This window comes from Typha angustifolia, chromosome 14 (assembly GCF_048772165.1).
Source record: "Typha angustifolia cultivar Huaian chromosome 14, ASM4877216v1, whole genome shotgun sequence".
Classification (NCBI taxonomy): Eukaryota; Viridiplantae; Streptophyta; class Magnoliopsida; order Poales; family Typhaceae; genus Typha; species Typha angustifolia.
Window position 1 is genome coordinate 3,038,290 of NC_133252.1, and position 22,301 is coordinate 3,060,590.

Here is a 22,301-nt window from a genome sequence, read left to right on the forward strand (position 1 = left end):
TCTTACCCAAGAGCCATTAGAAACTAAAAAACTATCACTTCTTCATGTGTACAATGTTCAGGATTCATCATGGCCAACGCAAGACAATAATATCTAGTCAAAGGAATCAAACTACTTGATCTTAAATCAATGGTATTGTGTTCTCTCTAAGAACTTTTATAATTGGCAGTGTGTGTTCAAAATAAAATTAATTATGTGAATATGTTTATAACATACAACTTGAGTGAATTCTGGCCAAAGAACTTATTGAAGTGCAGAAATCTGGGTACCTAGAACTTAGGAATATGATAAAATAAAGTGAGAATGGATTTGAAAGAACTAAAATTACAGAAATTGAGTTAGAATCCTTTGTCATTTGGTGATTGAGAATATTGGAGATCATTATGGAGGCATTTGAGGGATCTCTTCTACAAATCCATGAGGGGCTATTTGTGAGAGAGAAAAGAGAAGAGATAACTATATTAATGGAAATAGAGTTTCAACTCAAGATTTTGAAGGTATTGCATATGTCTACCTACATCAACATCTTAAGACAGTACTAAGATATGAGAATTTTAGCATAGTTGACGAACTATGGTATGAAGAGTAGCTTATCGTAGGGTTTAACGAGTAAAAAAAACTTTAATTATTAACCGCAAGTATTGTGAGCCAGGTTATAATATATGTTATATATATTATTATAGTGCATCAATTTTAATATGGGGAGAGAAGTTTTAGTTTTAATTTAGTTGACCGTGGTTGATAGTGATTGGTTTTATTTTTCTAACAGGTTTGTTATTACTTTATCTTAGATTTTATCCTCCTTCTAAATGTATCGTTTTATATTAGAGTATATTAATTTTGATAAATAATATGTTTCTTTTAAAATATAATTATTATAATATTTACTTATCATTTTAAAATAAGAAGTTTTATTTTAAAATAAGAAAAAACTTATTCTTGAATAGTGAATATAGCCGCCCATTAGGCGAGTTTTTTTTACTAAACTAATAATATTTTATTTACCTAAATAAACTACCTCTTAAATTTAATACCAAAATGGGTCTATAATATTATAGCAGTTCAGCATTTTATCTTTTAAATTAAAATATCAAAAAGTTCATTTTATAAGACGCTCAACTCTTCAGCATAAACATAAAACAATAAAAATAAATAAAATCACTACAACATTCCAGCTCGTGGAATTTTTTATATTGTTACAACTATATGTTTTATGATCAAAATAGATAATCGAATACAAAATTATAACGTCATAAATTTCTTTATATATTTTTATCTTTATCTTCATTGGTTAATATTTATAATAATGAAATGATTAACTTTTCAGTGTTTTATATATATTCTTTTATTCTAGTAAAACATTAAAATATTCAGCATTTTTTTTATTTATTAAAAATACTGATCAAATTAGTATTGTACTTGATAAAACACTAATCTGATCAATATTTTTACTTTGGGTCAGGTTTTAGCTAAGTAAAACACTTAATAGTCTAATGTTTTATTTAGGACTACAGTTAAAAAGACTCATTTTCGTATAAAAAAGAATTTGAAAAGGGGTTTAGTTTGGTAAAATAAACTCCCGTTAGGCCGCCGTCATCCTTTTCCATGGGCAAATGCTTCTCTCCCCGCCGTTTCTCTCCCTGTCCAAGATCTACTCCACCAGCAAAACCAGGACGGCTTCCACGGCTCTAAGAATGCTCTCTCGCCCATCGCCAAACCCTAACCCTAACCCTACCCCTCCTCAACTCCTTCGCTCCGTTCGAACCACCACGGAGAAAACCCTAGCTCAACCCCTTCCCCACTTCCCAAGCCCTAGTCCTTACCCTCTAAAACCCCAGCTTCTCCACGCTAAGGCGCCAAGTCTCACCATTCGTGCGATGGGAGCTCCGAGTCGGAGCTCCTCAATCGCCGTTTCGGGCGCCGAAGAGGCGGGCTTGGATGCGCCGACGGCGCTTGTGGTCGTGTCGTTCTACAGGTTCGCGGATTTCCCGGACCACGCGGAGATGCGGAAGCCTCTCAAAGAGTTGTGCGAGGAAGTGGTAAGCGTTGTTGTTTCAGTTGGTTGAGGAAAGCTTCGATTTTGGAAATTATTTTGAATTTATGTGTAGTTATTTGTTAATTTTGAATTGATTTGTATTAGTTGTGATGTCTAGCTGACTGCATTTTGCTACACTTGTGGAAGCACCGTGCTTATGTTTAGACCGAATACTTTTTGACAACTTACTTTCCTAGAATTTCTCGTATTTTGTCTATTGGTTTTATGCTGTGAAGTCCCAAGCTTCTTTTGCAGGATTAGTTTTTAGCTTCTTGCCCTATAATTATTTGTGTAATGGAAAACTAGTTTGATAATTGAAAATGTTGGACTTTCTTTAGCAAAAAGAATTGAAAAGAGAGATTTGAAGATTTGAGTCAATAGTACAGATGACAGATAACGAATAACTTGGATATGGCTCTCATGGCAGGTGGAAATGAAAGGAACATCTTCCAAATGAAATTGGAAAATGAAATTGGGAAATGTCTAGCTTAGCTCGAGCTCAAGTTGACTAATGTGGGATCGAGCTCGGGTTGCCCAAGTATCGAGCTGCCTCGATTTTTCAAATTTTTTTATTATATTCATATCTCTTAGTTTCCAAGTGTGGGAGATATGATCCAACTAATTTAAGAAAACTAATTCCTTTACATTGTAAAACCTAGAATTCGGACCCAGATCATATTATTTGAGAGTGGAACACATAACCAATTATACTACAACACGTTACTGTATGTTTTAAAACTGAATATATATATATATATATATATATATATATATATAGAGAGAGAGAGAGAGAGAGAGCTAATTCGAGCTGAGCTCAACGAACTGAGTCTAGCTTGGCTCAGCGTGATTATTATTTTGAGCCAAAAAATTGAGCTCACGAGCCTTGAGCTGCGAGCCGCAGCAATCTATTTTGACAGCCCTAATCATGACACCCTAGTTTAGGAAGTTAGGTTACAAATCTGTTGAACATTGTTGGAAGTAAACAGGCTTTGTTCTAGAAATTTTTTTTTAGAGGTGCAGAATATATAGTTCCTTTCCTTCTCTTGATATTATTATATATCCTAAAATAAGATGGTTGAAAGTAAAATTCTAGATGGCATATCTTGTTGGCTGATGTGCATCTAATTTGATTTGAATTGATTGAGTATCTCAATTTAAGCATGTTTACGTGCTCATTAACGATGCTGAAACCACATAGAGATAGTGTTAGGGGCTAAACTAGTGAACGTGTAGCTGTATCTATGCCCGTACAAGAAGAAGGAAGAGATTGCAAGGCTAGTGAAGGAGATAATGGATAACAACATTATCCAACCAAGCTGGATCGCATATATATCACCGTGGTTTTGGTTCAGAGGAAAACTTTTGCTCTCTATACACCAGTCAACCTCATCTTCAATTGATGAATTCCCTCTTTGTTCCTCTCTTATATAAATATTGTATTAATATCCAGTTGAAGGATGGATTCTTTTTCAACCGTCTTGCTGGATTTTTTTACATCTATGCTTTGTTAAATTGTATTGTTTGGTGTCTGATCCTCACGTGTCTGATTTTGTTCAGCGTGTTTCAGGCGGTATTATTCTTGCACCAGAGGGGATCAATGGCAGCCTATGTGGAACACGAGAGTCAGTGGACAAAGTTCTTAATTTTATTCAAGCTGATGAGCGCCTGAAAGGCCTAAGACAAGTGGAGTCACCTGTTACTCCAGAGGACGAGGCTATTCATCATGGTCACACTAGTCATTCTCCCCTTGGAGCTGGGGAAGATGCACCATTTCGATGGGATCATGTGAGAGTAAAGTTGAAAAAAGAGGTATTATTGGTTAACTTAAAAGGTAGTACCTTTTGCTGGGGCTTTTTTTATTAAACTTAATGTTCTTAGTGGATGTTACCTATGCCTTTCATATGTATAAATAGATAGTGACCTTTGGAGATCCAAGTGTGATGCCTACCAAAATGGTCGGGAAGTATGTAAAGCCACAAGATTGGAATGCATTAATAAGTGATCCAGATACTGTAAGTAGTTTAAAGACCTACAGCAGCATGTATTTCTCTGAATTTTTTTTTCGATTCTTTTCTTTGACTTGCTTCTCTCCTGCACTTCGGCAGATGGTAATTGATGTGCGTAACACATATGAAATTCGGATTGGAAAATTTAAAAGAGCTGTTGACCCATGTACGGCAGCATTCCGCGAGTTTCCATCTTGGGTTGATGAACAATTTAAATTGACTGAATCTGAAAATGAACTGTCACAATCAAACAGTAGCTTGAATGGTATTATTGAAGAGAAAATTCAGGATGGAGAGTCTAGAAGACTACCTCGTGTTGCAATGTATTGCACCGGTGGAATTAGATGCGAGAAGGCCTCAAGCTTTCTCCTCAGCAAGGGTTTTAAAGAGGTACAGTACACCTGAATTACCAACATTTATTCTTGTTCTATTGAAGTGGCCATTGCATAGCTATTTGTTTACTTAGAAGTTAGTAATTTCGAAAGGGTCTTCCTGGTTTTTTATTTAGTACCTCATGTCACTACTATTTTGGTAGTCTAATTAACACGAGATTGCTAATGATTATATCGCTAATCATTAGTTTATGTTCATTTAGTTTTATTGCCATCATAGTTTATTTACTGTAAGTCTAAAGTCTGTAAGCCTTGGTCCTCTTCTAATATGGATAAAAAGTTTACAAATAGGTCTCTATTGTTATTTGGCTAGCTCTTCTTTGAAAAACTTTTCATACTCATCACATATATATCATGAGATTTTAGATTCTTTCTTGCTTGTCTTTCTAGAGTACGTCTCTGTTGCATCTATTTGTAAAACATCCAGAGGTAGGTGTACTTTATGGTTGGCTTATTTATATGATCTTTTTTTTTTTTTTTTCTGTTCATAGGTTATATGTTGTTTAGTCCTTCCTAAGTTTATGTTATGCTATCTTTTCCAGGTTTACCATCTAGAAGGCGGGATATTGAAGTATCTTGAGAAAGTGCCAAAGACGGAGAGCCTCTGGGAAGGGGAGTGCTTTGTTTTTGACAAACGCGTCTCCGTGGAGCATGGTTTGGATCAAGGAACCTATAAGCTCTGCTATGGTTGTAAGCAACCCGTGAGCGATGAAGACATGGAATCTCCAGAATGGGAGTATGGTGTATCTTGCCCATACTGTTTCTCAACAAAGTCTGAGGAAGAGAAAGAAAGGGCAAGGGCACGGCAGAGGCAGTTTGAGACATGGGGAGTTATTGGTGGCCCTGATAAGGGTCGTCGAAATCCTGCTGCCTCTGAGAGTAAAATAGACAGGGAGGCTAAGCGCCTTCCTAACTCGGTTTAGTTTGTCAGTTTAGAGATTTGTGGGTGTAGGCAATGCCCTACTGCTTGCTATGTTGTATTATTGTTTTGCATACTAATAACCATGAGCCATATTAGGGCAAGGAGGTAGCTTGGACAAACAAACCATCTTTGCTTGTCGCACTATGTTTTGATTGTACTGTTGTTTGATTGAATAAAAAAATGGGCATGATATGGTACTTCATTTCCCTCTCTTTCTGGTTCAGTATATTTCTTTTTTCTGCTGAAAATTATTCATGCAGGTTTGGTAAATTCCAAATTACTCATTGCATGGTTATGCCTAAACCTAAACTATTCTTTGAACTTTTATTTACATAACTGTCTTATGTAGTTTAAACTAATGTGAAATTATTAGCTTTTTCATCCAGACATAATAGAGAAAGTATAAATTACTATAATACCTTAGATTCATAATTTTATAATAGATGATTGAAATTTTTTAATCATAATCACATATTTATAGAAGTGCATTATGATAGTTAGATAATAATTAACTAAGACTTGAGGCTTATAATCTTAGGTAGAAGAATATATAAAACGGTGAAAGTGTATTATATTTTAAATCGAAGAATATGATTAAAAAATTAAGTAAATTTAATAAATAGAAAAGTTTAATATTTATTATGGTGAAAAAAGTTTCTCAAATATTTTTTATATTTATTTTATTAAATTTAGATGAAAAAATTAATAGTTTCATATTAATCTAAACCGACAAAATGATATAAATGAAAGTTTTGGTGGATATTTTGATTTTAGGGAGAACATCCACATTGCTCATTAATAAAAAAAGATTAGCACAAGAAAGAGTTAATAGGAGATCTTATCATGTACTTATACTTCTAAGAGCTTACTTGATTATGTTCTTAATCCAATTAAAATCCAACGGCTCCTATTGGCCCGCAACCTTAGCTGCATTGTAATTCGTGCTCTTCCTGTGATTAACGAAAACTTTTCACTGGAGAGGATCCGAACCCGTTAGGCTAAGCAGTTCAAGTGCTCAACCATCATATATCGGGTTTAGATCCTCTTGACCGCTATGAGTCTAATGCGTGCGATTGCGGCATCGTAATAACCGGTTAAAGCTACCTTACTCTCACGGAGGTGACTGCATCCAGCATCCTTGAAGTAATTGTATATTGTATGCTCACAAAAGTTCACCTCCTCGACTCCTTCCTCCTCGTTCTTCGTCAAAGGCAATTAGGGCAAACCCCGGCCCCCAGTCCATCGACGTCGCAATGGCGAGCTCGAGTCTCTTCACCTTCCTCCGGCCTCGTCTCCGCCCCCAGTTCACCGACATCACCTCCGCCGCCACGTGGGGCGTCGCCGGCACCACCGCAGCCCTTTGGCTCGTCCAGGTCTACCAAAGTTTCTATCTATTATGTTCCGATTTGCTTGATCTATGTCTCGCTTGCTCGATGTCCCTAGATCTGGGGTTAAATGGTTGATTTCCTCGCATCCGTGTGACCTCTGATATGTTTTCCTCTTTGATGAGGACTCTGCATTTATTGATCTTGTTTTAATGCGATATACAAAAAAAGGAGACATTTTTTGCCTAAATTTTTTGGTTTAATCTATGTGGATCTTTTTCAGTATATCTCTTTCAAGTATTATGATGTCCTTTTCATATAGTTCTTTTGACTGATTGAAGTGATCCTAGATTAACAGTTTGATGCATCCTGTTAGTCCAATGATTTAAATGACTTAATAGAATACCTTTGATGGGAATTTGGTGGTGTTCTAAAAGGTTTCAAAAGCTTAATTCTTTAAGCGTCAACTTACTGTTAGATTTGGTTTTAAAAATGATTGGTAGAAAACCATTTGCTGTCTGTTTGGCTTAAGAATTAATGAGATAATCTCCAATTCTCAATTGATTTTTTTAAACAATCTGCAGGCATGCAATGCTTGTGTTTATGAGTTTCCAGATCATTTATATTGGCCATAAATAAATGACAACATATTATGCTTACTTTTCCTATTGCCATTTACTTTGTTTTAAAATACTTCCATCTTAATGCCTAGGTCTCCGTCTTAGATAGAATATAACTAGGCCCCGCTTAGATTTGCTTACTTGACCGCCTTAACATCTCATATTATATATTTGTGTGTAGATTGATTATGAAATTTAAAATTATAGTACATGTTGATGAAATGGTGGATTCCAATAGCTTACTATAGTTCTTAACAAGAACGCATTGATATAATGTTTAGATTGTAGGTATTAAGTTTAACTTCTTATCTAACTGTTATTCCTATTATTTGTTTATTTTTTAACCATCTTGAATTATGGGCATCTGCGAACGCCTGGTGCATGGGTGCTTACATGATCTGTTGTTCACTCGTCGACCGCCTATAGTATTTAAAAACCTTGGTCATTTATAGCAGTGGTACACGTAATGTTACTGTCATGTTTGAGAGCCTGAGATAATAGTTGTCTAACTGGGTAGACCCAAGTGTACGATCGAATCAACTTGGTTAGCAACTGCAATGGATGAATAGGTTGCTTAATGAGTTTTTTATTTTTGTTCTTTCAGTTCATTTTCGTTACAAAGTGCAGTAACACTTTTTTAGTGGCTTAGTGAGCTGAGCTGTAAGGCATACTTAGTGAGCATATTGCATGCATTCTTGTTGATTGTAGAAGCCATCTCAGAAATTGTAGCTTGTAGTGCCATTGTACTCATTAGTACTTGAATGGAGTAAGAACAGTAACGATGTTGTTAAGCTCAGACGCTAGAGTTTATGGTGCTTCCTAGTCATTTAAATTTCTGGATGCTCGATTTTGTATCTTGTACTTGGATATTGAACTTTTATGGTCAATTACTTCTTATCTTAACTTTTACTCTCTTTCAAAATTTCCTCAGAAGTTTCATGTAAACTTTTCTAACTGAATTCATGCTGCACAATACATCGGTCTTTGTACTGATTTCTTCTTCCCTTATATTATTCATGATATCCTTATTATGCGGGGGTATAACCTTTGTATGCTCGATTTTATTTTGCAGCCTTTTGACTGGCTGAAGAAGCTCTTTGAGAAACCAGAAGCAGATGCGTGAAATCCTACTCGCAGATCTGGGTAGAAATTTATGATAAATAGACATGTCCATTCTCTGATCAGTTTTCCAAGTTAAGAAAACTAAAGACTGGATGAGCTAAATAAAGATACACTCTATTTTGTTTTGCTTCATTTACTCTCATGTGTGGTTCCTGATACATATGGAGGTCATTTTCTTTGTATGGTACTCTATTTTTCAGAATCAGTTTCTTTGAAAGGATAAAAGTTTGTTCAAAGATTTCCTTGTGTTTTTTAAGATGGTATATGCCACTCTCATGTGATTTTTAGCAAGTTCTGGAGGGCAGCCCAAGCTGGCTGTTTCAGGTGGGAGAGAATGTAGATGGCATTTGCTCCATTGGATGATACAAGGTCTGCAAGGATAACCTGCAGAATAGAACTCAAGTTGCCAGATTTTTTGGGCTTGCCCATTAATTAATTAGGATTATAATCGTGCTCTTGCTTAGCTATATCTGTTTTTGAAATAATGTTGCCTTGTTAGGCTGTTATCTATATCTTTTTCTAGATTTTTATTCTTGGAATATATAGGTTAATCATGTTCACAAATTTCAAGAGACTTTCTGAGCCTGCTTTAATATCTTGAACTATTTAATGCAAGATGACAAGCTTTTCCTTTAAACCTAGCCAATGGGGCTGCACTCAGAGCCTCAGACATTATAATTTATAAAGCTTCTATTTCTCTCGAAAAGAAAGGAAAAAAAAAATCTACAAGCATAAAGTCTTGGCTTCTACCTCTATTTGGCATTACTCCCTATATTTTAACTCCTACTGTACTCTATGTACTATAAATAAACTATTAAAAATCTAAACTTAAACTTATTGTGTTAAGCACAAAATTAATGAATTATTTTTATATAGATTAAGTTATTTTTCTGAAAGTTAAAAATTAATTTTTAAATAATTTTGCACTCTATCCGAACAATTTTGCCATCTATCCCTCCTTAAGCTGAATTAAAATAAGAGTTTGCCCTCTTCTTCATCCTAAACTCTAATATGGGTCGAATGTATTTGAACGCTTTTATAATACAAAAGATAAAAGTGTACGGAGCTAGATATACGAGGGCAAAATATAATTAAGCCCTAAAAATATACAAATTGGATCCAAAAATTGACGGTTTCCAAGTGGGATTACAATATTTCGATTGCAAATAATAGCTAGTGGAGGATTAGGGATTAATATCTTCATTAGCATTCAAAATTTCATTTTGATCCTTCCTTGTTCTCTTTCTTCTTCCCATAACAAATCCATCTTTGACCTTCATCACCTCATTTCAATGTTTTAAAAAGATAAATTGATACTAATATGACATTCTTTGGGCATATCCTTCTGCACCCTTTTTGAAATACCAGATCATATGAACTCATCCCACTTATTAGCTGCTGAATCTACAACCATGATGTTACATTTGCATGCATAATAATTCATTCTGAAACACCCAATAAATACTGCATATCAAATAAGAACAATGAATTACCTTAATTAAGCCATCTCATTTATCAATCCGAGAGCAATAAACCCAACATATATGCACACTCTTATGCCTACATCCAATTGAATCGGCATAAATACCATCAACATATCCAAGAATTGCTCATCTGAAGTGCTTGTTGTGGTGGCTGCAGTGATGGTGCCGGGAATCATCCAGCCCACAGCAGTGGAGTAGAGGAAAGCAAGCCACAAAGAGGCATCTCCCAAACCCCCTAATGATAGAAGAAAACACAGAGCAAGGGCAAGAACAACAGCAGGTTAAGAATGGATCATCAGGTGGGCTATTAACTTCATGGTCATCACCCATGTTGTCCCTGCTACAAATCAATAGAGCCAAGAAAGTGAAAAATTAGCTTGGAGAAAGAAAAAAAAAAAAAAAAGACCACCTTAATGAAATAAGGAGCTAGATCTTGTTAAAAATCAACAAAACCCAAGTCATATTTCACATGAAACAGAGATTTCCCATACCTTGCAAAGAAGCTCCTTTTGATTCTTGGGTGTTTCCAGATGAAGAAGAGACACAAGAAGGCCAAAATGTTAGGAAGGTTAAATTGCCTTCAAAGGTTGTTTAGTCCTTGAAAGGTCTTCTCTTTATATGGCGTGGCGGAGAAGAGCAAATCAACTAGAGAGCTTTTTGCAATGGTGGCCAAGTCCAACAAGAAAGATGCCAGTTTTAGATGCGTTATATTCTCTCCCTCTATCTCTCTCTCTCTCTCTCTCTCTCTCTCAGACACACACATACACACATTCATAATGATAAATACTAATTATTAAGCCAGTGTTATTATTAAGGTATGGGTGTCATGGATGTAGTTAATACTTATGTGTGACAATTATTTTGGCATTTATTGGTAAACGGGTATCCAAAAACTAATTGCTGTTTCCGCGTTAATGAAGCTTTCTTTTTGCGTGTGTAGCTGTTATACTCAAAGACGGAACTGATATTTAGAGAGCAAAGATTATTATTGATGACCAAAGGTAAGTAAAATAACCAATATATATTCATAGTCTTACCTTCTATTAAACTCCTCAACTCCATTAAATCTTAGGTGGATAATTTTATCAATTTGAAAAGATTTCTCGGCAGAGTCTAGGAGAGCAACCATTTTAGCTAGGATTTTTCCTTCTTTCTTTTCTTCTTTTCTTCTTATCTATTGAGTTATTATCCTCCTTGCCGGTAGCCTCCTCCTACTCTCCGCCCTAAGCTACTTTTGACTAGGAGGAAGGAAGAAGTCTTTTTCTCCTCTTTTGTGATTAAAGATCTTACTCTCTCTTTCTCCTCCTTCATCCCTCTCTTTCTTCTTGCTTTTTTCTCTCTTCCTGATTGTCATTTTCTTTCCTCCATGATCACCAATGTCGTTGCAACCATCCTCGTTGCTACTTACTGTTATCATCGCTGACATCTCCTCCTCGTTGCCACCTTTTTAACCTCATGCCTCAACTATTAGCGACTATAGTGGCAAGGGAGTAGTAGTAAGGGTGTGTTGCACACTATGCCGCGGGTTTGGGTAAAGATTTTATGGTTACCTTCGTGCTAGGTTGGTGTGCTAGCTTGCGTTACGATGTATGTGCTCCCTCTTCTCGCTTAGCTTTCCTCTAAGAGATGGTCTTTTCATCGATTATGTTTTGTATCTTCTTTTTTCTTAGTGGGTTGATGTTTGAGAGTGCGAGTCTTTCATCGGCATTATCATCAGTATCTTCTAATTTAACTATTACATCATGATGGCAACGCATGCTAACTTAAGATCTTTGCACCTTCAATCCTACCTAAATTGCAATCTATCTGCTATATATATTTTTTTTCTAAGCCCTTTGGCTTGATATCTTATTCTTCGTTGTGTGTAGTTTACTGTGGTTAAGTATAGAACTTATGTCAAAAGATCAGTCAACCTACTTCACTCTCATTCTGTGTATTATGTTGCAATAGTTGTATTAGTCTTGGATTTAAAGAAGATACCTACCCACATACCTTCCCTAAAAAAATTGCTATGTACACAATAATTATTACTCAGTAAATATCATTTTTTTTCCCCCTAACAATGCTCACTTATTTTTTCTTCACAGGAAAATTTCCAATTAACACCCTATATTTTTGTGATTTTTTTAATATCTCGACCTTAAGCTATTTATAATTTGACCCCTTCTTTTGCCTACAATTTTTATATCATATTATAAGCTAACTTAACTTGACCAATGAATAATATCTATTGTTAAAAGAAAAGAATAAATTCATTGCTCGTTCCCACGATTATAAAACATTCCGTTCAGATGCACTCCAACAAAATGAAATCTAAATAGGAATATTATGTTAGGATACTAACTTTACCTTTTAAAATACTTACAAACATCTTTTTCTTTAACTTACAAAATATCCTGGCCTAAACTACCGTTACAAAATTCAAATTTATTCAAAAGAAAATTCTCAGGGGTATTTTTATAAATTTGATTTATATAGAGCTAGGTCAGAAAGTGATGTCATATGGGTCGGATAGGGTTACATAACGAGGACATTGGACTCAATAGATTAATTCTAATTATCTTATTTAGTTATTTAATTTAATTAGAGTCTTAATATATTAGAATTTTATTTAATTAGCTAAATCTAATTCTGTATAGTTTCGGAAAAATATTTGTAGAATATTCTACAGATATTCGGATAATACCAAACCAATTGGATAAGATAGTCAATATCTAGATCTATAACTTTCGTATTAATTCTCCAGATTTGGAATCTATCTACAGCGAAACGAAGGGTTAATCGAAAGGATAATGAAGACTGGTTTAGTTAGTTTGTTATGATTTTAACTTAATTGTTTGGTTACCTAGGTGAGCCTTTATAAATATGTGGAAGAAACCTAATTGGAGTAAGAATCTGATAATTGAAATTAGCATTGTGCCTTTTATCTTCTTTTTAACTGTCTCTCTTTCATCTCCTTTCTTCTATCGCCTAAGTCTTTGGTCGACTTTCTCTAACTCTTAATCCTCTCTTCTAGAACAACTTCTCTCCTTTCACATCAAGAAAATCTAGCACCTATTTAGCCATTGAAAGGCTATCAAGCTAGTATTTATCTGACATTTGGTAACTATTCAATCGATATCTCAAGATTTAACCATCCAAATCATGCGATATTGGATTTATTGGAAAACTCTTTCTAAGAAAGACAACATATCTAAAATTCAGAAAGATCCATCGATTAGATTGTTCGTAGATTCTTTTGAAAATTACGAGCCTAATTAAATCTATAATTGTTTCGGATCAAATCAAGTCGTAACAGAAAGTGCACAGGAATAAGGATAAATGGCTTAAGTAACAAATCCTAACTAGAGAGGTAGTTGCTTTATCTTCAACTCCAATAAACTAAACTAAAATGTTAAACATGTAATTAGAAAAGTAAGCAAGTCCATTTTGGATTTCTTCTAAACTTTGTTTCAAACTTTTGTTGAAATTTTCTATAGGTAAATTGTATAATTCTACTCTCTCATGAGGAGTAAATTGTATAATTTTATCCTTTCAGGAGTGTCATGTGATATTAAGTCATAGTAAGAGGGTGTAAATATAATTAAACCCTCCTGATACTGGTCAACCACTACCACTACCGAATCCAAAAGTCTTGTTTTTAAAATCTTCTCCTTTGGGAACCCCACACTTTAATTATAAACATTAGATAGATCTCAAAGTGCACGGCAACGGCAAGACCAAGCTTTGAGAAGTACACGTAGAGATTTTGGTCCATGCAATCATCAAGATTCAAAGATGGACGGCTCTGATGGCTTCCAAGCACACGTTCTTCATGCATTTTGATTCCTTGGTAAACAAACAAAGAGGGCGGCCGACAATTCCAAGGAAGGCGAAGCTTCTTGTAGTAAACCATCGTTTAGGCCTCTTCCCTGGATAATTTCATACGGAAAGGATAATCGAGTCGTCACCTAGGCCTCCTGTTTGTGAGAATTGTGCAGTTTTTTTTATCTGGGCTCCCGTTAAATTACGTAATTTGGACAGAAGAAATTCTAGTATTTCTCATCTGGGTGGCGTTGGTTTCTTGGATTTCAAGTTAAAGTTGGGCTTGGGTTGCTTGGTTTTCGAGTTGGGTTTTTTTTTTCCTATTGATCTTAGATCACGGAGAAACAACAGTGTTGTTGATCTGGATTGTCTCCTTGATTGAGGTTTTAGGGAATTTTTCGATTCAAGTTAGAGAATTTTGACCGCAAAATTCTGTTAAACAGTAGAGTTTTGTTCAGGGGATTGGCTTCTTTGAGTCTTTTCTTCTTTTACTTTCTCTTCTCTACGAGCAATTGGGTTCTTTGATTGGAGCGAGAATGATAGGAAAGCTATGGGTTTCTTTGTGCGTATTGCTTCTTTTGGGCCTCGGTGATGGGAAATTTTTGGTGGAGAAGAATAGCTTGAGAATAACCTCGCCCAAATCCTTGGAAGATGTCTATGAATGCGCTATTGGGAATTTTGGGATTCCTCAGTATGGTGGAACAATGCGCGGGATTGTGGTTTACCCCAAAGCTAATCGAAAGGGTTGTAGAAGCTTTGATGAATTCGATCAATCCTTCAAATCCAAATCAGGAGATCTCCCAACCTTTCTACTCGTCGATCGAGGAGGTGAGTGTTATAGTATTTCAAATTGCTTTGATCCTCATCAATCAGTGATATAGAAAATTATGCTGTTTGTTATTAGAGATATAACAGTCAGGTGTTCTGAATCTGTTAATTGAACATCTATAAAGTTCAATTCATTTGAGAATGCAATTTATATTCTTGGTGTGATCTTTTTGTTAGTAAATCAATTAATTGGTGCCATGAGAGACTAGGCTAAAGGAATTCCATCACTATGTCGTCATAGTAGAACTCTTCTTATGATTTCGATAGTTGTTTGCAGTGTTCCTGGAGAAATATTTCCAACTATGACTGTTAGAATCATTGGTTCTAGTTAAAATATACTTGTGTGTTAGTTAGCTAAGTTACTGATATGATACATATTAATATATTATGATTGAAGCTAAGTTGTAGAGATAGAAACTTTTCAGTAAACGAAAGTAACAAGATCATGAGCATTCATTTTATTTGGTTAATGTTGTTTGTCTTATGAGCAGACTGTTATTTCACCACTAAGGCATTGAATGCACAAAATGCTGGAGCTGCTGCAGTCCTTGTTACTGATGACAAGGTGGAACCTTTATTAACAATGGATACACCTGAAGAAGGCAGCGGCGGTGCAAACTATATACAGAATATCACTATTCCGGCAGCACTTATAACGAAAAAACTCGGGGATAGCCTTAAAGAGGCTGTAGAGAATGGTGACATGATTAATGTCTATTTGGACTGGAGAGAGTCTATACTTCATCCTGATGAGCGTGTTGAGTACGAGCTTTGGACAAACAGCAACGACGAATGCGGTCCTAAATGTGACATGCAGATGGAATTTGTGAAGAGCTTTAAAGGAGTCGCACAAATACTTGAGCAAAAGGGTTACACCCAGTTCACTCCTCACTATATCACTTGGTTTTGTCCTGAATCTTTTATCCAGAGCAAAAAATGCAAATCACAATGCATCAACAATGGTAGATATTGTGCGCCAGATCCAGAGCAGGACTTTACCACAGGGTATGATGGAAGAGAAGTTGTGATTCAAAATTTACGCCAGGTTTGCTTGTTTAAGGTTGCTAATGAAATTGGGAAGCCATGGTTGTGGTGGGATTATGTAACTGACTTTGCAATTAGATGCCCGATGAAGGAAAATAAATACAACAAGGAATGTGCTGATCAAGTAATTCAATCACTGGGTGAGATTTACTACACTTGGCTCATGTGCTTTGATGAGTTTTAGCATTTGTATCATGAATGTATTGTCTTGTCACTATCCATTTACTGATTTGGTGAGCAATTAATTCATTATAGAAAATAAATAGCTTATGGTAGCAGCTAATTTTTTTCAGGCCTAGAATTAAAAGAGATAGATAAATGTATTGGAGATCCTGAAGCAGATGAAGAGAATCCAATTCTTAAAGCTGAGCAAGAAGCACAGGTTAAATACTGTTTTAACCTATGATGATTTTCCCGTGAGAAATAGGAATTCACATCTATGCTGTTTGTTCTAATTCTTTTGATCATTGACGGTTTGGTCTTTAGATTGGCCAAGGTTCTCGAGGTGATGTCACTATCTTGCCAACACTTATCATTAATAACCGACAATACAGAGGTCTGTTCTTTCTTCAATAACCTTGTGAGAAATCTATGTTGCTGAATTTTGTTATTAATGTTTGCAAGTTATTTCTTTTCAGGCAAGCTGGGCAAAAGTGCAGTGCTCAAAGCTTTATGTTCAGGTTTTGAGGAGACCACTGAACCAGCTGTTTGTCTCAGTGAAGGTCGGTGGAACTTCTCATTGGATCTTTGCTAATCTTGGTTACACTGATCTACATGTATAAGGAGCATCTTTTGTTGGCATTTATCTAAACTGTACTTGACTCTTGTTCACTTAGACTTGGAAACAAATGAATGCCTGGAAAATAATGGAGGTTGCTGGCATGATCAGGCTTCTGGTGTTAGTGCATGCAAGGTACTTTTTTATTTTGTTTTTTTGTATGCTGTTTAAATGATATTGTGAAGTCCATCATTTTGCCAACTTTTTTAGAACTTCTGCTTATCACTCTAGGATACTTTTCGTGGACGAGTATGTGAGTGTCCTGTTGTCCAAGGCATAAAGTTTGTCGGTGATGGATATACTCATTGTGAAGGTACACTTTTGATATTTAATGTCCTAAAGTTTTATGATTTACTAGTGATTGTAACATGCTAATTGAGCTGAAATGTTGAAAGGGAAAGATCTGAGCATCATCTAGATGCTTTCAGGCTTGGCAGTATTACATGTATGAGAATAAATTTCTTCTCCTAATAATCTAGTCTTTTGAGCATTATTTTCTTTTAATTTCATTTTGTCTTATATAAATCTCATATTTGTGGAGTGTTGAAATTTTGAGTGTTTCATAATATCTATCACATTCTGTAGTCCAATTCAGTTCTTCCTTTGAAATTTTTGTGTCATCATCTCCTCTAACCTGAGGTTCTCTGAAATGCAGCAACTTTTAAGTTCTTCAAATAGCCTGTAGGAGCTCAATTTCGACCTTTTAACATAAGAAGAGAGCTTATCCAGATATTGGATGGCTATGCTCCATACAAAACAACTGTACTATAGATGTATAACAACTAAAAAGTTGGTAATAGTCTTTTTCTAGTACACATATGTCACTATAGTGGTCACCATTTTGGGAATCTCCCAATTCCATATTAAATACTTCTAAGCTAGAAATTAAGCTTTAATTAATTAATAGATGGCATTGTGAAATAAATGAAAATTCATAGGGATCACCGAATATTCTGCCAAAGATTATGTGCTTTTAGCATTCCTTTTGTTGGTTTTAGCTTTTGTCATCTTGTTTCAATCTTGACTAGGTAAAACAGCCCAACTTGGTCCGATCTTTTGTTAGTGTCAGGATTGCAATATCACGGGAACTGATAAGCATTTGAGATCAGAACTGATGGTCTGAATTGAAATCCTACTCGACTCGTAGTATTTCAAGTTCTCTGTTTAGAGACAGTAGGAGACCATATTTTGAGCATCCTGACATATATTGAACCCTCAAGAAACTCACAGCATATTATGATACTCCTAAAAAAGTAATCATCAAATCCTGCTCCCAAAATCATCAAGATGGCTTTGTGTTGTTACACAAATTTTTCTCGTCTAACATAAATTTAGGAGTGTTTCATTACCTTATATATCTATTTCAAAATGTACAACCGTCTCCATGTCTCTGTACCTCATCGCAGATTTATTTTATTTTTGTCTATAGTCATGCGTCTGACTAACATTGCTTTCTTCGGCAGCTTCTGGATCTGGCAGGTGTGTGATTAACAATGGAGGGTGCTGGAAATTTACCAGAGATAACAAGACATACTCTGCTTGCTTAGTAAGTATAAAGGTGGCAGTACCTTTATTTTGGCAGTGGGTGTATGCTTCTATACTGAGAATGTTATATGGTTCTTGTAGAATGAAGAGTCTGAAGGATGCAAATGTCCACCCGGTCTTAAGGGTGATGGCATTAACACATGCGAAGGTATCAACAAGATGATACTCCTCCTTTGACAATCTTGCAGAGCAAAGAAAATAGTTTAAAAAATATATACTTGTTGCTACATTTGACGGAATTCCTTCTCTCTGTCGTAGTTTCTAACAGCAAGTTGTTTCAGATATTGATGAGTGCAAGGAAAAGACTGCTTGCCAGTGCAAAGACTGCAAATGTATTAATACATGGGGTAGTTATGAATGCAGCTGCAGCGGTGATCTGCTATACATTAAAGAACATGACACTTGTATAAGTGAGTAACTTCTGATAGTAATCTGTCAAAGTAATATGAATTCTAAGAATAAGAAATATAGCAATCCTTGATTAGAAGAGTTAATTAACTATCATGGGATACTTCGATGCCGCTTGGCTAGTTTTGATCATGTCAAATAGAAGCTAATTTTGCCTTGTGGATGCTGTATAGGCAAAGAGGGTTCTTCGGAGGTTGGCTTTGGCTTCCTCTGGGTTATTTTCTTTGGCTTGGCTATAGCTGGAGTTGGAGCATATGCAGTGTACAAGTACAGACTAAGGGTAAAGAAAATTTTCTTCTTTGAACTCTCTTTCATTAGTCCTGCAATGTTACGAGGACGAACAACTTTAAGTCTTTGAGTTCATGCACTTACTTTGCCACCAAATTTCCATATAAAAATTTGATATACATCACATTATCACATACTAGATTCTGTACTTCATTTAATCTTGCAAGACTTACTGTTGTCTTCTTTGTTGTATGAACCCAGAGATACATGGATTCAGAGATTCGTGCCATCATGGCTCAGTACATGCCACTGGGCAGTCAAGGAGAAGCACAGAGTCATAATTCTCTTGCTGATATTTGAATTGGCACAGCCTCCCAATACTAGAAGAGTCTAAAGATGGCAATGATCTCCACTGCCCACTGAAACCAGCAATGCTGCTAATCTTTCTATACTAGAACTCTGGCTACTTCTTTTGTAGATTATAGTAATCTGTAGTTAGTTTTGTGCTCTAGATATTTTAGCTGTCCTATGCCATCCTTGCCATTGTCTGTTGAAATAAATCTTGGGGATTTTTCCTCTTTGGTAGTTCAAGAAAGTAGATATCAAAATATCTCAAATATGTGGATTATTAGCTTTCAGGTGTCAGCGTAGGCTGTCGTTTTGACTCCAAGCATGTGAAAGTGACAGCAAGCGCTGTGAGCTTGTCAGCGTTCGCAGTCATTCTGACGTCATTGATAATATACGACAGTCGCTGACGTCATAGATCGGACAATAAATTCTAAATCTATCTGTTTCTAAGCATCACTTTGGGGTGAAATTTAGATTATTATTTTTCTATTAATTCTGCAAAATTCCGAAATTTTTGGAAAATTCTCTCTCCTATTTAATGTATTATATTAAATTTATAACTAAAACTTCACTCTCCCACCAAAAAAAAAAAAAAGAAGTCTAAATTTGCTATATTCTTCATTAGTTTAGCAATATCTGTTGTTGAATGCTGAATAAAAATAGAAGACATGGAGATTGCTCTGCTCTGCATTACTATACTAAACTCCCAAATAAAGTTACATTCATTCTTCCAGGGTGAAGTTAAGTTGAGGTTAAGAAGCCCAACTTCCCTCCTTTATTAACTAACAAGAGTTCAAAATACCATAAAACACAACTACAAAAGACCTCACAAACAAACTATATTCACACTATATATAGACTTCACAAAGCAACACCTAAATTAAGCTCAAGCAAATGCTATCTTATTAATAAGTAAAAGTTCCTCCTCCCCTCTTCCTCCTCCTCTCCTCTCCTTCTCCGGCCAGGAAGGCAATATAATGGACTCCTTCTGAGCCTCCACCACATCCCTGAGCTGCTCCTCGCTTACTCCGAACCCGGCCGCCAGCTCCGGCCCGACCATGGCTCTGAGCACTGAGCTCTGGCCGATTAAGAACTGCGGCCGGTTGCGCCTCGCCGACGTTGTAAACCCGAAGAACTCCAGCGGCCCGCTCAGGGACGCGATCTGGCAGAAGGGGAAGTATCGAGGAATCCAGAAGACGTCGCCTGCCGCCACCTCAGCGTTCATCGCCGTCGTCCCGTTAGGGAAGACCACCTGAATGGTCCCGGATCCTCCGAGTACAACGCCGTACTCGGTCGCCGTAGGGTTCACGTGCGGCGCCAGCATCGATCCCTTAGGTTGATACGGAATCATTTCGTTAGTAATCATAATAAAGGTACATATCAAGTGAAGGTCTTAGATAAACATGCTTAATCACTAACCGCGGTGAGGTTGACTAAGTAGACGCCGATGTCGGAGTGCTTGAGAGGATGGTAGTCATCTTCGCCAAGCGCGATAGTCCACCCGTACTTGCTCCTGTAGTCGGGATCGTGGTCGTAGAGGTTGTAAGGATCCGGCGACCGGACCGCCTTACCTTTATCCTTATCCTCGGCGTTAGACTTCCCTCCGAGAATGCCATTGAGAAGTTTCCTCCATGTCCATGATCCATTAATCTCTTCTCCGCCTTCGCCTCGTCGGTCCAAGTCTCTCTCCCGGCGCGGCTGTCGCTCTGCGGCCTCGCCGGTAACATAAACAATAGGACCGGCGGTTCGGCTCCTCAACAAAGTGTGCAATTCTTCAGTGGTGACCTACAAGTATCAAATTAAACTGCCATCTATCAGAAAGCAAACTAAGAAGAATTCATTCATCTTTCTTATGTTCAAATTGGTTAAGCGTTACGTTGAAGGCAACCGCCAGTGTTGCGGAATCGAAGCCGGCGAGAACCGACTGTGGATGCGTTCCTCCACCAACATAGAAAGCCTGCAAAATAATATTGCAAATAAAGTACAATATTATTTGATAATGCAAGATAATATCATGACGTTATTCTTTTCTCTTTTCTTTCTTTTCAATTTTGGATTCTATAATAAACCTGATAAGGACTCCATCCTAGGCTTTCAGAAGCATCTATGCTACAAATCATCTGCAACCTTTGGCCTTTGCCAGTGTTGACCATGTAGAAGGTGGACCCAGAGGGGATGTGAATGATGTCTCCCATCTTTAGTTGCCTTTCTACCAATGCATCCTTGTAGATCCATCCAACCTTCACGTCTCCTATTTATCATTGTGCATGGCAATGTCAAAAGAAATAAAAAATTACTGAGCTTTTAGCCCATTAAGATCAAAGGAAAAAAAGAAGCATTTAGTAGTATAAAGATAAGGGTATCTCCTTAGTTGATATATATTTATATTATGAACAATTATAACAAGACTTGATGGTAATTAAGTACCTCTTCTGACAAAGATTACTAGGCTCGAATCCAAGTAATGTGGAACGAACAAGGTATTGGGCTCCATGGCAATGAAGCCAATGTGCATGAGCCCTCGCCGGCCTCCGGCGAGCCCCCAACCCCACCCCTCCGGCCAAGCCTCCGGGAACCCGAATCCCTTCACCACTCTCACCTCCCCTCCTTCCGACCTCACCACTTGCTCTGCCTTCTCCAGGATGAACAGCCCCCTACGCGATCCACCTCCACCTCCACCTTCGCCTTCTCCTTCTCCTTCTCCCATCGTCATACGCCATGACGAGAACACGAGCAGCAAGATCACCACCGCCGTCCGACCCATCGTGGGATGCCTTCTGCCGTGGTTTCCTCTCTCCCGACGATCTCCTCCTATTTGTGTGCGGCGGCACGGGTAGGACCTTAAGAAAGAGCCGGGTGGAGATGGACGACGTGCCACGTGTCGGCATGCATGAGTGAGCCGGGTATACGTGGGGAGATGGGAACGCATTGACGGTAGGTGAGAGTTGCTACGTTGAGTTTGGATCGAGTGGTATTTTCTTTTCTTTAACTGCCCATAGTTAGATTTCTCTTCATTCCAGCTCCCGAAAGTAGATTTATAGATGATAATAATACCAAGTTTGCAAGGAAATATACCCTCTCTCGGATCGAGAACCGAAACCCAACCTAACGTTTAAAAAAGAAATATATTCCACATGTATATAAGGCAAGTAATTTTAATCCAACATGCAAGAATAAATTCTCCAACGACTAAATGATGCAAATTAGGCACAATGTGCACCAAACACCACACCTTATCTAGTAAAATCCAAATAGAAAGTGACTAGATATTTAATACGAGTGAGTTGTCAATTCCTAATAAATTCTATAAAGTACTGGTATTGCTTCCGCATGAAGGGATGATGTTAAAAGCCACATTAAATAATGTCACTTGCAGCTTATTATTTAATTAGCATGTCAGTATTATTGTTTA

The 22,301-nt window shown here is 36.8% G+C and overlaps 3 protein-coding genes and 1 long non-coding RNA gene across 4 annotated transcripts; 3 read left to right on the top strand and 1 right to left on the bottom strand.

Annotated features, from left to right (window-relative positions):
* The first annotated feature begins 1,570 nt into the window (after window positions 1–1,570).
* LOC140776780 (rhodanese-like domain-containing protein 7) lies at window positions 1,571–5,557 on the top strand. Its single transcript, XM_073120636.1, has 5 exons — window positions 1,571–2,039; window positions 3,593–3,844; window positions 3,949–4,047; window positions 4,141–4,431; window positions 4,976–5,557. The coding sequence occupies exons 1-5, from the start codon at window positions 1,614–1,616 to the stop codon at window positions 5,354–5,356; spliced, it is 1,449 nt and encodes a 482-aa protein (XP_072976737.1). The 5' UTR covers window positions 1,571–1,613; the 3' UTR covers window positions 5,357–5,557.
* A 900-nt stretch (window positions 5,558–6,457) lies between these two features.
* On the top strand, window positions 6,458–8,554 carry LOC140776073 (uncharacterized). The gene is made up of 2 exons (XR_012106832.1): window positions 6,458–6,728; window positions 8,373–8,554. It is a non-coding gene; the product is annotated as an uncharacterized lncRNA (long non-coding RNA).
* A 5,066-nt stretch (window positions 8,555–13,620) lies between these two features.
* On the top strand, window positions 13,621–19,174 carry LOC140775793 (vacuolar-sorting receptor 1-like). Its single transcript, XM_073119226.1, has 12 exons — window positions 13,621–14,538; window positions 15,030–15,722; window positions 15,876–15,964; window positions 16,069–16,138; window positions 16,221–16,304; window positions 16,419–16,495; window positions 16,592–16,673; window positions 17,824–17,906; window positions 17,987–18,053; window positions 18,187–18,315; window positions 18,487–18,593; window positions 18,803–19,174. The coding sequence occupies exons 1-12, from the start codon at window positions 14,247–14,249 to the stop codon at window positions 18,899–18,901; spliced, it is 1,872 nt and encodes a 623-aa protein (XP_072975327.1). The 5' UTR covers window positions 13,621–14,246; the 3' UTR covers window positions 18,902–19,174.
* Window positions 19,175–19,574: 400 nt separating this feature from the next.
* On the bottom strand, window positions 19,575–21,803 carry LOC140776511 (vicilin-like seed storage protein At2g28490). Its single transcript, XM_073120242.1, has 5 exons — window positions 21,317–21,803; window positions 20,959–21,140; window positions 20,766–20,846; window positions 20,309–20,674; window positions 19,575–20,219 (listed from the first exon to the last, which is right to left on the bottom strand). Exons 1-5 carry the CDS (start codon window positions 21,651–21,653, stop codon window positions 19,776–19,778), a joined length of 1,410 nt encoding a protein of 469 aa, XP_072976343.1. The 5' UTR covers window positions 21,654–21,803; the 3' UTR covers window positions 19,575–19,775.
* Between the last annotated feature and the right edge of the window lie 498 nt (window positions 21,804–22,301).